This window comes from Corvus hawaiiensis, chromosome 6 (assembly GCF_020740725.1).
Source record: "Corvus hawaiiensis isolate bCorHaw1 chromosome 6, bCorHaw1.pri.cur, whole genome shotgun sequence".
NCBI classification, from domain to species: domain Eukaryota; kingdom Metazoa; phylum Chordata; class Aves; order Passeriformes; family Corvidae; genus Corvus; species Corvus hawaiiensis.
Genome location: NC_063218.1, coordinates 2,222,306 through 2,237,796, shown reverse-complemented (window position 1 = coordinate 2,237,796; position 15,491 = coordinate 2,222,306). Strand labels below are relative to the sequence as shown.

The window sequence follows — 15,491 nt, the reverse complement described above, 5'->3', positions numbered from 1 at the left end:
GAGACAGCAGGAAAGAGAGATTATATTAAGCAGGTCTCAGAACTAATTTCATCCCTATCTCTGCTTCTTTCACATAGGATATCTGCAGACAAAACTATCTCTTTCATATTTATTTTCATATTTCCATGTGATGAAACTTCCAGGTCCTGTTTATTAGATTATCCGCCACACTGGAGAGCCAGGGATTATTTTATAAAATGGCTGCACACTGCTGGAAATCAATTATTTTAACTGGTCTTTCTGGCCATAAATGAGTTATTTGCCTTGAAGGAAGCTGTACCTGGCAATGGCAAAACCTCATCTGGCCAAAAAGGAGAGGAAGGAGAGCTCAGCTTTCCTAAACACACTCTTGTTTTCACTCCTTTTCTAACTTGACTCCTCCTCTCTCTCGGCTCTCTCCCGGCGCCCTGCAATTACGTCAATTCTCCAGCTGCTCATTCAGAAATTGTCAGGATACGGCTCCTTTTCCCCATTTCATAACAGCTCATTTCCATGACTCTGGAGCGGGGTGGAAGCCACGTCTCTTTTCCATATGGCGATTCCAAGTGGGAAGGAGAAGGAGATCAGGATTTGCGTTCGTGCTTACTGGGCTGTCAGACAGCATTAAAAAAGGAAGGAATTCTTTAACTGGTCTAAGACTTGCTTTTGACTAAATTAATTAAATTAAAACAGCGTATTTCACATTGTGCCTGTGTGCACAGTGACAGACATGACTAGTGTACTTAACTTCTAGAGAAGAATAAATTAAGTAAATTACATGCCACTAATTATGCAATGTTTGGTGGGTGCTTGCTGAAGCCTGTTCTTCCTTAGCCATGGAAGAACAGGTCACAGAAATGCTGACTGCTTCCCAGAGTCCCACTAAGGAATCAGCCCTGTCCTCAGCTCAGCCTGCACAATAAATACATTTCATTCCAGAGAGTGAAACACAGCCATGTCCCATCATCTGTGCAAACACTGCGTGACCAGAGCCTGAGGAAGCCAATTTGCCAGCCCTGCTCTCAGGCTCTCTTGGATCCCAGGAGTCTCAGCTATCCAAGCACTGACTGTGGAAAGCAGGGACTGCAGCCTGGGCTTCAATTCCCTCGCTGAAAGCACAATCCCAGAATGGTTTGGGTTAGAAAGGACCTTAAAAATTACCTCATTCCACACCCCAGCCATGACACCTCCTGCTATCCCAGGTTGCTCCAAGCCTCATCCAACCTGGCCGTGGACACTTCCAGGGATCCAAGGGCAGCCACAGCCTCACTGGGCACCCTGTGCCAGGGCCTCCCCACCCTCACAGGGAAGAATTTCTCCCTCATATCTAATCTAATCTCTCCCCTTTTAGTTTAAATCAATTTCCCCTTGTCCTATCACTATCTGCCCATGTACAAGGTCGCACTCCTTTTTTATAAACCCCTTCCAAGTACTGGAAGGCCACAGTGAGGTCTCTCTGGAGCTTTCACTTCTCCAGGCAAAACAACCCCAGCTCAGATGTCACACACACAAATACACCAATGTCAGGCAGTGCTGCCATTCCGAGGGCGTTCAAACCAAGTTACTGCACGGAAAGCAAACTACCAAGGAGATAAAATTGAGGTTTGATAGGAAGCTTTAACTGGCCGTTATTTCCTTGGAACAAAGTATCCCTGTATCGGCTGTGTCAGGCTGCTTATCAGCAGCTCTCAGGGGACCAGTTTAACCAGACATGATATCTGTGTGGGTCCTTTTCTGGAGTTTCCATCCCAAACAGATCACACTACCACCAACAGCACCACGAGCCAAGCCCTGAACAGAGCCTGCAGTCAGCCTCCATCCCTCTGCACACTCTCCAGAGAGCTGCAGCTTGCAGGAAGCTTATCTGCCCTCCACAACGGCTCTGGGGAACACAGCCACCCTCTCCAAGCATCTCCCCTGCACTGGGCACGTTCAGCCTGGCTGCTGCTGGCACACGAGCTCTGCTCTCTGTGTCTGTGCTGAACTCCCTCTGCCGCACGACAGCTAGCGATGATCAGCGGGGCTCTGAGGAGGCTGGGAGGGGCACACGAGCTCTGCTCTCTGTGTCTGTGCTGAACTCCCTCTGCCGCACGACAGCTAGCGATGATCAGCGGGGCTCTGAGGAGGCTGGGAGGGGCAGGGAGCTCTGAGCATGCATCAGGAATCCTCTCCTCCTCTCCACGACAGGCTGGCACAGAGCTCAGCACCTGATCCAGCCAACCAGGGAAAAATGGGGAACAAAGCATGGAAGCAATGCATGTGCACTGGAGAGTCAGAGCAGGGTGTTGTCCAGCAATAACCTGCCCTGCTTCTGCACAAAGGATGCACCCCAAAGAGCTGAGCCTGACCTGGCCAGCTGAGAGCTGGCAAATTCCCTCAGCAGGGACTGCCAGAAGGTGTCTAGACAGAAGTGCTCCTGGGAGACGGAGCCTTCCAGAGGGTGGAGCAGGGAAGCCTGGCTGGGCAAAGCCCTTTCTTACACCCATCCCTGCTCTGTGGTCCTGCCTGCACCATGCCCTCTGAAGGGTCGTGGCCAGCAAGTCAGAAAGCCTCCCAAGCTGGGTTTAACCACACACACCCATTCACCACTCCTTTCTGTGTCACAGAATCCCACACTGGTTTGGGGTGGAAGGGATCTTAAAGCCCATCCAGTGTCAACCCTTACACTACGCTAGGTTGCTCCAAACCCCATCCAACCTGGCCTTGGACACTTCTGGTGATCCAGGGGCAGCCACAGCTTCTCTGAGCAACCTGTGCCAGGGCCTCGCCTCCCTCACAGGGAAGAATTTTTTCCTCATCTGACCCTGCCCTCTGGCAGTAGGAAGCCATTTCCCCTGATCCTGGTACTATGCGGTCTTGTAAATAAGTCTCTCTCCATGCACCTCCTGCATCCAGGGCACAGCTGACCTCACAGCCACACAACCTTCCCTCAACTCTGCTCACACCTCTGCTAAGATTTTTGACATCTCAACAGAACCCCAGATACAAGCAGGGGAAACTCCAGGTGCTGCACATCAGCAGCATTCACTAACCAGAACCACCAAGCCCCTCATAAATGACACACCCACCTCTGCCGGGCCCCAGCCTGGCTATGATGTCCCCTTACACCTGGGGCTGGTGCTCTGGGAAAGGCAGAATGGGAAGGCAGAGCCAGAACTTATTAGTGCCCAACGAAATCACCTGCACCTCCTCAGACTGGATGTAATCACAGCTGCCATGAATCTGTGGAAATGACAGATCAATGACAATTCCTGGATGAAGATCCCCCAGGGAGCTGTAGGGTATTAGAAGCAGGTGAAGAAAACTGTCGTGGAAAAAGGAGCCCTGTCCTTCAGCAATCAAGAATGGCAGGTAAATAGAAATGGACTGTTCAAAGACGTGGTGGAGTCACTGTTCCTTGAGGTGTTGAAGGAAAGACTGGATGTGGCACTCAGTGCCATGGTCTGTCTGAAAAGGTGGTGTTTGGCCATAGGCTGGACTCGATGATCTCAGAGATCTTATCCAACCTAAATGATTCTGTGATTCTGTAAAAGGCCACATTTGGTAGTCTCCCTTTGGGATCTCAAGCTGGCCTCTCCAAAGCCAGGGCAAACTCCTACATCTCAGCTGCACAGCTGTGTTAACACCTCTGCCCAATCCAAGCTGCATTCCCACATTGTCCTGTCAAGGACCCCACTCTGCACCCTGGGATGCCTGGAGCAGGGAGCTGAGCGGGGCGGCTGCTGCTGCCAGGCGTCACCCTCACTCTTTGCTTTTTTTGGAGCAGTGGAGATGTGGCGTGCACCTCCTTCCTGCCAGCCCTGAGTCATCCAGCTGGCAGCAGCACAGCTTCAGCTCCAGCGTGGCCAGCTCAGCCCCTTCTCCCTTTGGCAGAGGGAACAAGGGGATGAATGATTCTGCTGATAACAGGAGTGGTTTGGGACCTTCCCACGTGAATGACTGCTGACAGGAGCAAGAGTTTGGATGATAACTGGCCACCAAACCTGCCTGTTACAACATCTCAAATGCCAAAAACCAATGTGAAATTTTTAATTACACCTACTACGTGAAGCTCCAGTGCTTAGTTGGCTCTGAAGCAAGAGCAATTCCTACTGCTGTCAAATTTCCAGGCTGAGCTTTGGAGACACAGGCACACAACTACCTTGGGAGCAAAGCAGAGGTTTTTCTAGAATTTTTTCAGGAAGTTTGAGGTCAGGTTAGACAGTTATGTGGCTGTGCCCATGCCAGCTCATGTATCAGCAATGGCTGAGTCAGAGGCAAGGTGGACACCTCCCATTCCCACCTGTGTCAGTCAAAACACTGTTGGAAGAGCACTAGCAAAAAGCCATTATCTATTTGTCAGGTGCAAACCCTGGGCCTGCTCTCTCTCCCACATTTAAGCCTAGCCAGGCTCTGGTGTAACACAAAATCCCAGAAGGGTTTGGGTTGGAAGGGAGCTTAAAGAACCTCTCATTCCACTCCCTGTCAAGGGCAGGGACACCTTCCACTATCCCAGGCTGCTCCAACCTGGCCGTGGACACTTCCAGGGATACATCTCCAGAACTCCCACTTCCCAGCACACATTTTCTGCGTGATCCTTCATCCTCTCCATCAGCAACAGCCTCCCTTCATCTCCACCATCACTACTGGATTTAGTTTTTTCTGACATTAAATTATGTTTACTCTTTTGTTGCTAAAATTGCCTGAAAATAAAGTCTGGTAAACATGTCATGAAATTTTAGGATGTAACATGAAAGGTAATTACACTCTGCATAAAATGCTTCTGTATATAGAGTGCTTTAAATATGCTTTATGGGCTTGGCAGAGCTCAGCCCCTTCTCCAGAGCCTCCACCCCATTTGGGAGATTTGTGTTCAGTTATTTTCCTGCTGTAACACTTCACTTTCCCTGAACTGATGGCAAATGGGAGTGTTTCTGGCAGGAGCAAAGGAGCTGGGGGCTCTCTAGAGTGAAGTGACTTTCAAAAGTGATCCATGGGACACCTTGTGCCTTGCAGACCATGACAATACCTGCCCCAGCCTCCTTCCCCCACTGCAGAAGGTTCCAGTCAGTGATCCAGGGGAGTTAATATAAAGCCAGCTGCCTCTGAACATCACCCAGGCCCTCAACAATATTTAAGTGCGCTGTTTGTCACCTATGGGCTTAGCAGGGAAAATGCAGCAAGACACAACCAACACCACACGCTGCTTCCCATTCCCATTAATCAGGGAGGCAACCATGGCCAGAGCCACTCGTGGCATGGACATGACATGAGGCATGACAAGGGCACCATGTCACCACTCCAAGGCAGGCTCAGGCTATCCTGGCTCTTCCCCAGAAAGGAAAAGTCAGGCTGCTCTTGCTCCTGCTCATCTGGTGGATCCCAGCTATTCCAATTCCCTTACAATGCTGCTGCCTGCACAACAGCCATAGGAGAGCAACTTTGGATGAGGGCCTGGAGTGCCAGGACAAGGGGGAATGGCTCCCACTGCCAGAGGGCAGGGATGGATGGGAGACTGGGAAGGAATTCCTGGCTGGGAGGGTGGGGAGGCCCTGGCACAGGGTGCCCAGAGAAGCTGTGGCTGCCCCTGGATCCCTGGAAATGTTCCAGGCCAGGTTGCATGGGGCTTGGAGCAACCTGATCTACGGGAAAGTGTCCTTGCCCATTCCGTGACTCTACAACCATATTCAGCTTGCAGTGTTGACTTGTCTCTTCTTTCAAGTCCCAGCACTTCATTTTCTTCTCTCTTTTACATTTGGTTGTGAATATTTCTGGGTTTTTGTGTAAAGGCCCCTCTGTCTGAAACATCTCAGCTTTCACTTGTCAGGTTCCCAGCATTCAGAGTCACAAAGAAATGCCAGAAGTGGAAACTGAAAAGCCACCATAAAAGGCCAGAAATCAAACAATAAACAGAAAGGATGTTAACATGGCTAAAATAAAAAACAACCTACCAAAATCATTGTTTTCTTCCTGGTTTAACCCACTGTGTGCAGTCTAAGATGTGGCAGTGATGATCCCTGGCCTGTGCTGGAGAGGAGACCTTCTCCTAAAATAGTTCCTTGGCCTTTCCTGGCTCCCTTTAGGAGCTCTCCTAAATCCCCTATCCAACTTGAAAACCCTCACCAAGAAGTATCTATAACCTCTGTTAATCCCTTTTATGGTTTTAAAACTGAATTCTTGATAGGTGGATCATTCCAATTTTAACACAAAATTGGCCATGATGGGAAACATGAGATTTCACACGATTTGTTCCAGTCTGTGCTGTTCAAAGGAGCAACTGGGAGCAGGGATCTCACTGGATCAGAGGGACCAGGCTGCTGAACATCTGCAACTGCCAAGCACAAAGAATTTCAGACAAAAATCAGTGTAATCTATTACACCTTCATGAGCTGGCTGGACTTCACCATGCCAAGCAGAACTTGGACTAACAATCCTTATTTTGGGAAAAGCAGGGTCCACTACTCACAGCAAGAAATTACTTGTGATTTTTTTTCACCATAGCTGCCTCACCCATTCAACTGGCAGCAGTTGTGAGGTCTATGCACCGCCTGGCACATTCAGGAAGAGCCTTAAATGAGGCATAACCTTATGCTGACCTTTAGCCCAAGGCTAAATCCTACTCTGGATGCATCACACACCCCTACACCAGCTCCTGGGGATGTGACAGTGACCCAGCTATGACCAGAGGCAATGCCATATACTCACCCTAATTTGTTCTGTGAGCTTTAAAAAAGCAAATTATTTTTGTGAAACAAAGGAGGGTTACACTAAGCAGCTGCCTGTTTCCAGGCCTAAGTAACTAGGACAAAGTTTGATCTGTTTCAAAATAGCATTAATATTTTTAATGACCCATGAGCCCATTTTTAGAACAAAGCAAGGACTTTCTCCTTTCTGCCTTAGTTTCAGGAAAAGCCCAAGCCTCCTCCCTTGCCAGCTGAAAAATATAGCAGTGGAATAGTCACCCCATGGATTGATGTCACTACACAATGCTGCAGTCACTGGATGTAAACACAGCTTTCAAGGCAATGAGGTTTTGTTGTATAAATGGAATGAATAAATTTATTAAAGACAGCTTTTTCTTTTCTTTCCTAGTAAAAACCAGAAGCATTTCGCTCTCTTAATTTCTTACTCGCAACGTCAACCAGCCTGGCAAAGAGCCAGGAAATCCTCTAGGAATAGGTGAATAGCTATGGGATATAGGGAATGATTTTGAGCTGGGGATGGGTGGCAGCAGAAGGTGGCTGATCCCACAGAGATCCACTTGGATCCATGGATGCTTCCAGATTCTTGCAGAGAAGCTAAGGAAGAATTCATCCCATCAGTGACACATCACATTTCCTGGGAGTAGGGCTCAGCAGCCCAGGCTGAGGGATGTGCCTAATTCCCTTGCCGGACCCAGGTTGTACTTCCCAGGATGATGCTTTTTCCGCTTCCATCCGGCATCATTTGCATTCCCTCCTCCTGCTCTCAGGATGTGCAGGGAAGGCACCAGCGTGTGTACGTGTGTGCAATTCCCAACACGCACGGAGTCAGGGCTGACACGTCTGTCACACGCTCCGTGAGACAAAGCTGAGAACGGCACCACATTCCCTGGCAAGTTTTCCCTCCGGTTTACCCAAGGATTTGAGGACCTTCATTAAGTCACAGCTAAACACGGCACCGATCAAATGAGCTTCGCCCATTTTCTCCCCCCTCTATCCCAAAAAGCCCATCACTGGATCAGACACTCCGTTATCCCAACGCTTCCTCAAGCATGCCTCTGAACTGTTAATCATTGCCGTGGGAAATCCCACGCTCATCTACACAAATTAAAATGTAATTTGTGTATCTAAACATCACAGCTCAGCTCACCCGCTCTGCCTGAGGAGCCGGGATACCGCCAGCACCCGTGACTGAGCTCACATGGACTACGACTCCGGAGGAAACGACAAATTACTCTCCTCAAATAACGGGAAATGGCTGGATAAAGTCTGATTTCCTACGGAACAGCGTGTCAGTGGGAGTGGGTGAAGCGATACATTGCTGAGCGTGGTCACAGGGAGGCTGAAGGTGGAGGAGCCCCTTGCTGGGTGCAGCCCACCTGTGGGACCAGCTTGGGCTCCAGCGGGAAGCAGCAGCTGCTGGAGGATCCAAGCGCCTCTGGAGGGAACCGAAGCCTTGCAGGAAGACACCACAGAACTTCCTCCTCCCCGTCACTCCGCTCCGCTCCCTGGCAGTGCTGCTCCCAGCTCCCCCGGGATCAGGGGGCTGTGAGGGGATGGGATTAAAATGGGCCCTGTCTGGAGGGTGACTCGACAACAAAATCCTATAGCTTCCAGAAAGGGGGAAAATCCTCTGGAGGGGTGACAAGCCGGGGTGGCCTTGTGGCTCTGCCTGAGGAAGGTGGGGTGAGCGCGATCCCTGCTCCCAGATGAGCTGGGGTGGGGTGAGCGGGATCCCTGCTCCCAGCCGAGGTGGGGTGGTGGCTGAGGTGACATCCCCCATCAAGGGCTGAGGGGACAGCAGGGCTACGGGAAGGGGTGTCAGGGCAAGCCGGAGGAGAACCGGGGCAGCCCAAAGGATCCCCAGGGAGCTGCCGGGGCTGTCTGGCCCCAGGCGAGTCAGGGGGTCCCGTTGTAGCCAGGCCGAGGGCGGTGACCAGCCCAAGCCGGGACCACCTCGCCTCAGGAGGCCCCGGAACGAGGGGCGCCCCAGCCGCACCCCCGATTCCCCTCACGCTGGCGGGGGGGGGGCACGGGCGGACCCCAGGCCCCTCAGGGATAGCGCGCGGGGTCCCACACACCCGTGTGTCCCCTCGGCACCCGGCAACCCCCTGCCCCGCCCGGGCCAGCCGAGCCCCCCGCCCGCGTCCTCCCGCCGCAGCCCCGCCCCGGCGCGGCCCGCGGCCGGCTCAGGCCCGGCATTGTCCGCGCTCCCCCCGCTCCCCCCCGGTTCTGCCGCCGCCGCCCTACCCCAGCTGCTCCTGTCCCGGCGGTTCCGGGCCATGGCGGCGGCTGCGGGAGGCTCCGTGCGCGCTCCGAGCCGCGCTGCGTCTGGCGGGGCTGCGGCGGCGGCGCGGGGCGGGCGGGGGAGCCGGCGGCGGCGGCAGCAGCAGCAGCAGCAGCATCCCCGCCCGCCGCTCGGCGCGGCACCGCGGCACGGCCCGGCACGGCCCGGCCCGCCGGGGCACCCGCCCACGGCACCCGCGGGGCAGGCCCCGGGCACCGCCGCTCGGGGTGCGCACGGGCAGGGGGGCCCGCGGGCGGGGCGAGCAGCACCCCCCTGGGTGCTGAATATCCACCCGCCCACCCGCGGGGGTATATGGGGGGCTCAGTACGGATAGGAGGATCCAACAGCCGCGTTAGCCCTGCCCGGGCACTGGGATCGTTGGGGACATCCACACCGGGAGCATTGCCAGGGGCACCCATTCATGGGGGTACGGATGGGGGGCTCAGCAGACAGGATGCTCCAACATCCGCGTTATCCCTGCCAGGGCACTGGGATCATTGGGGCACCCACACCTGGAGGTATATCCAAACCTGGGGGCACTGGATACACTTGTAGGCACCCACACCCTGGAGACATCCACGCCAGGGCAGGGTCCCTGGCTCATCTGGGGCACTGGGCACCCCTTTGGACACCCACCCATAAGGGGCCATGGCTGGGGGACCTGGCCCAACCAGGATGTGGTGAGTGCACAGGAACACTTGGGCTGGGAAATCACCACAGGGTCCTGCCCTGGGGTGGGGTCAGCCAGGCCCTGCTCCCCCAGTTCCACCTGTGCCTGCAGTATCCACAGGCAGCAGGAGATATTCACTGTGCATGTGCAGATGTGACACAAAGGATGCAGCTCAAGGGCTTGTACTTAAGACACCTCTGGGGAGGATTTAAGTACAGCACAGTTGATAACAGAATCCCAGAATGGTCTGGGCTGGAAGGGACCTTAAAGCTCATTTCATTTCACCCTCTGGCATGGGCACGGACACCTTCCACTAGCCCAGGTTGCTCCAAGCCCCAATGTCCAGCCTGGCCTTGGGCACTGCCAGGGATCCAGGGGCAGCCCCAGCTTCTCTGGGCACCCTGTGCCAGGGCCTCCCCACCCTCCCAGCCAGGAATTCCCAATTCCCAATCTCCCATCCATCCCTGCCCTCTGGCAGTGGGAAGCCATTCCCTGTGTCCTGTCCCTCCATCCCTTGTCCCCAGTCCCTCTCCAGCTCTCCTGGAGCCCCTTTAGGCCCTGCAAGGGGCTCTGAGCTCTCCCTGGAGCCTTCTCTTCTCCAGGTGAACACCCCCAGCTCTCCCAGCCTGGCTCCAGAGCAGAGGGGCTCCAGCCTTTGGAGCATCTCTGTGGCCTCCTCTGGGCTTGCTCCAGCAACTCCACATCCTTCTGATGTTGGAGAACCCAGAGCTGGAGGCAGCTCTGCAGGTGGGGTCTCTCACAAAAGCAGAGTAGAGGGGAATAATCCCCTTCCTCAACCTCCTGCCCACCCTGCTGGGCATGAGCCCATGCTGTGTTTGGCTTTCTGGCAATGCCAGCCACAGGGAGCTTGCCCACTCCCACCTGCTCCATGTGAACCAGCACAGGAGTGAACACACTTGTCCTCAGCTACTGTTTGCCCACACTTGTGATGCCAACAAGCTGCTGGAATCAACCTGACTCTGGAGCCACAGCCCTGTGCTGCTCTTTGGAAGACATGGCACAGCAGTCAAGGAACAACTGATTAAACTGGAAATGTGGTGGTCACCAGAGGGCCAAAATTTGGCAGGATAGGTGGGGAACTGAGCCCCAGACTGTATCTGCAAGAGGAGATTTTGGGAGGGTGCTGATCATTTCTGCACTCTGGCTCACAGCAGTCAGGGAAAGCCAGTGGCCATCCAGCTTCGTTGGATTCACAGGAGCCAGCAGGATCTGCTCTTCATTCCTGACAGCAGGAAGAACGTTCAAAAATGAACCAATTTTCAGTTCCAGGCATCTGAGCTGTACCAAAGCCATGTGTTGTTGTGCTCCCATTGATATGCTGATACTTAATTCCTGAGTGCCTCCTCCAATACTCTGTGACTGCCTCCCGTTGGCCTCTTCCCTGTGTTTACAGCATCAGAAGGAAACATATAATTTTGGCTCTCTGAAGTGCTGGCTCTCTCACGTGGCACACAGCTGAATCCTGCCCACCCCTGCTGGGCCCTGCGACCACGAGAAGCTCACTCAGCTTTGCAGAAGCTCCATTAGGATTTTTATAAATAATCCCTGAGACTGCACGTGCCTGTTGCTGCTTCAGTGCAGCAGAGAAGAGACAGGTGTTGTGAGGAGGGATTTCTTACGTTGGACACTCTCAGAGGGGTTCAGATAGGTTGAAAGAGAATAAAAGAAAAGCAGCTGGGAAATGGATAGGGGAGGGAAAAAAAAAGAGGATGGAAAAGGAAATTTGTTCATTTGAAAGTCTAATTAAACTGAGATGGGCTCAGGTCCTGTTTTCCTCATTCTCTTTGAAAATTGCTGCTAAGGTCAAGCTCGTACTGCCCCATTTACTGGCATCTTCTCCTTTTCTCTTGCCATTATGGCACGTGGTATCCCAGTGAAAGAGAAGTGGAGAGGTTTGATGCTGTGCTGTGCCAGAGGGATGGTCTGCATGAACTACCAAGGCCTTCTCCTGCATTATTTCCTATGATCCCAAGTCAAGGGGATGATCTTTTTTCCAGAGAGTGACTCAGCATTTGCTCATTTTCATCCATCCCTTCTCTCCACCGATTCATCCTTCCTTTATTTTCCCAGTTGCAAACAGCCCTTCTTAGGAAGCATCTTTACATTCTTGCTGCTGAATGGTCATGGACTGGAAGGATTCTTGAGGAAAAACGATGCTAAATGGGGGAAAGGCAGAAAGAGAAAATACCCTGCAGAGGGAGAGCTCAGCCAGCGGTTCAACAGCGGGAGATACAGCGGTGGAAAGGCCTCAGAATTTTGGACAAAACCTGGATTTAAATCCATCCTGCATTCCGCTGGCAGGAGCTGTTTCATAATTTACCTTGATTTCAGTGTCCCACTTACCCAGGCAGCATTTCCAGTTGCTTTTCATATCCCCGGCCCTTCGCAAACAGAAACCGGGTGCGTTGTGCAACGCTTATGTAAGAGGTGCCAAAGAGACACTGCCAAGGCTCTGCTCTTGCTCAGGTGCCACCACGGACTCGCTGGGACTTGCTGCTGAGGGAATCACTGCCATCCACAGGCGTTTTCCTTGGACAAGGCGCTGCCTGAGCCCCCGGGTGACACATCTGTTCTTGCAGTGGTTATCCGAGGTTCCAGGATGTGTTGGCTTCCTCCCCGCAGTTTTTATTGTCACTTCGGCCTTCTTGGGCTTTGCTCTTTCACTGCTTCTGCTAAATTGCATGGGAAAGTCAAAGGGATCAAGATGTCAAATGTGTCTGAAGAGCATTGCAAGGGGATGTCTCCCTGGTGCTTACACTCTCTGGCAGGGATTCCTCATCACTGCTTTAAATTTCTATACCCTTATTCTAGGGTTAAGAGGCCTCAATTCCTTGGAAATACCAAAAAGGGATAAAACAGAATCAGCTTTTTCCTTGGTCCTGAAGCTACAACCTTCCTAACATCTTTCTGTTGTTGGGTTTTTTTCCTTACTGAAATATTTTAAGTGAAGCAGATCTTTGTTGCTTAGGAAATCCTGCTATTCCTGCAGTTCCCATTTCTCACCCTGAATTGTGCTATGACCGCCTACATTTACATGGGCTTTGCAGCCAAAGGAATTAGCTTTGCTGCTTCTGTAAACACGATGGCACACTAGGACTGCACAGAGGTATTTCACTGTGGAGGAGAGAGAATTCCAGCAGTTAATTAAATCACTTGTTTAATCAATCAGAGTGGAGGTTCTTCCTTCTGGAAGATGCTCTGTAAACTGAAGGAGCTACTTAAGAATAAAAAAACCACGGACATAAAGAACCATCAACTCAGGCCTGGTTTTACCTCGGTGGCTGCCTTTGCACTATCTGACTGTGATCCTCTTATTTCTCTTCGTTAGGAAAAGGTTCTTCCCCCAGAGGGTGCTGGGCACTGCCCAGGCTCCCCAGGGAATGGGCACGAGGCCCCAAGGCTGCCAGAGCTCCAGGAGCGTTTGGACAGCGCTGCCAGGGATGCACAGGACAGGGGAGAACTGTTGGGGTGTCTGTGCAGGGCCAGGAGCTGAACTGGATCGTCCTCAGGGTAACTCCATGATTCTACAATTTAGAGGTCAGCAAGATCTCTCCTAAGCCAAACTTCCCATTTATTTCCGATACTGTTTTTAATTTGTTCCCTCCCCCCTGCACCGGCAGGCAGATGGACACTATTGAAAACATCCTTCCTCACCAGCCTCTTTTTCTGTTTGCAACGTGGCTTTAGTGAGCCCAAGCCAAAATCTGTGCGTGCCAAGTTTGTTTCTAGGATTTCCCCCTGAAGATACACCTCAGCCAGGAAAAGGCTTCCAGCTCCTCTAGGCAGAACCAACCGAATCCACCTGCCTGGATGATTCAGCAAGATCCTTGCAAAATGTTCCAGCCAGGTTTGTGCACCTGGGAACGGGAGAAGCAGCCGGGTTTCCAGGCGCTGCTCTGAATTTCCCTTTTTAATGCTGTTTTTCATGGAATGGCCACATTTTCCTGCATCCTTGTGCTGAGCAGTTGCTGTCTGGTCTCACCTCTGCCCTCCTGTGTGTGCACGTGGGAGGGAAGGGCATCCAGCTGGTTTCCTTCCTTTGAATGCAAAGAGCACAATCAGCTGCAAAGTCTCCTGAGATGCATCTACGTAAACGGGGTGACACAAATATAATGTATAGCCACAGCGCCCCTCTTCCTTCCGTGAAAAACAAATCCTGGCACACGGGGCTGAGCTGGGTCTTGTTTAATTCTCCTGCTCCTGCAAGGCACACAAGGCTCCTGAAAAGGCTTTGCTCTCCCATTGGTGTCTTTTCTCTCTTCCCAGAGCATCTCAGCTGGATGAGATCCTCAGTCTACAGCAGACTGATGTTTCCCTGAGCAAGTGTAACTCCCAAGCTGGAGATAAGAAACATCCAACAGGCCTGGATGTCTCCTCCTTCTCTTGCCCTTGGCTGTGTTCTCTCCATCCATTTTGCCAGGACTTCTCCCTCTTTCTGCTCTTTATTTTTTCCAGGCATTTTTTGTACCTGTCATCACGTGCCCACATCTGCTGCCATCCCAGCTGTCCCCAAAGGGCCATTCCAGCAGCAAGAAACCATTCAGGATCCCACAAAACCTGCCCTATTCCTCCTATTCTGAATTCCGATAGCAGAGCAGGTGAAGCAGCATTGACAGCCCTGAAAGCTGCCAAAGTGATGGCAAGAAGCTTTAGGAGGTTCAGCATCCTGAACTGGACTCAGGGCTGGAAGCTGCCCACAGAAAGCCTGGGAATGGCTCCACTGCAGGCCCTTCACTTGTGGCCGTGGGTGAAGCAACAGTGTGTGTGCCATCAGAGAGGAAAACCAGCCTGAAAAACACAAACCACAAACTTTAAAAAAAAAAAAAAAAAATCAAATCATAGGGAAGGTGCTGCAGCAGTTTTGAATGCATTCCATGTGGGATTGTTCGACTGTGTAAAATTAAAGATATTTTAGCAGTCAGATAAAGAACTAGGGCTGAAGTATTTTCTCTTCATGCTGCTGTTTCATACTTCAGTGTCCTATTTGCCAATGAACATGCATCCACAGGCACAGCACATTCCACTGCTTTTAAAACCACCTTTATTATCTCATTCAGTTAGAAATCTCTACAGCTCTGCATCCACTGTTACCTGGTGAATCTCAGAGTCTCGTTAAAATAACCTTGGCTGTTCTTCCTCCTCAGACTACAACACAAACAGATCACATTCTCCAAATCCACGTAATGCCTTATGTAAAACCACTTAACATTCCTTTTAAGGCTGGGACCCATTCAGATGGAAGATGCTGCATAAAAGCACATTCCTAAACAAGCTTGACCAGAAAAGCAACGTGGTCTGGGGTGGAAAATGCACTGGGAATCGGTGTGGGCTCAGGAGTACGGGCCTGGCAGGGCACAGGGTCCATGTCTTGAACTGAAAACTTTGCACAACTTGTTAGAATCATTAATTAAATCATTAACATTGGAAAAGCCCTCTAAGACCATTGAGCCCAACCCTTAACCCGGCACTGCCATGATCACCACTGCCTCATGTCCCCAAGTGCCACATCCACACTGCTCTTAAAACCCTCCAGGGATGGTGACTCCACCACTGCCCTGGGCAAACAATGCCTGACCACCCTTTCCCTGAAGAAATTTTCCCTAATATCCAACCTCGACCTCCCCTGGCACAACTTCAGGCAGTTTCCTCCATTTTCCTGCATTTTCCTAATCATGAAATGGTAACAGTAGTACAGTCCCAGTGCTGCTTTTATCTGTGTACACCTCCCAGTTGTGCTTCCAGCAGGGACTGAGACCCAGCTGGCAAAGGAGGATTAAAGCTCAGCACATGAGATGGGCTCTGAGAGGTCACTCTTCACCACTGGCAAGATGGGATGAGAAGCTGCACCTCCAGG

The 15,491-nt window shown here is 51.9% G+C and overlaps 1 protein-coding gene across 2 annotated transcripts in view; it reads right to left on the bottom strand.

The window, feature by feature from the left end:
- ATL1 (atlastin GTPase 1) overlaps positions 1–9,022 on the bottom strand; it is a 29,869-nt gene extending 20,847 nt beyond the window's left edge. For both annotated transcript variants that reach the window (XM_048306010.1, XM_048306011.1), the window contains exon 1: positions 8,910–9,022. In XM_048306010.1, the coding sequence (XP_048161967.1) occupies positions 8,910–8,943 (34 nt within the window). In that variant the 5' untranslated portion in view covers positions 8,944–9,022. The remainder of the gene's footprint in view (positions 1–8,909) is intronic.
- Between the last annotated feature and the right edge of the window lie 6,469 nt (positions 9,023–15,491).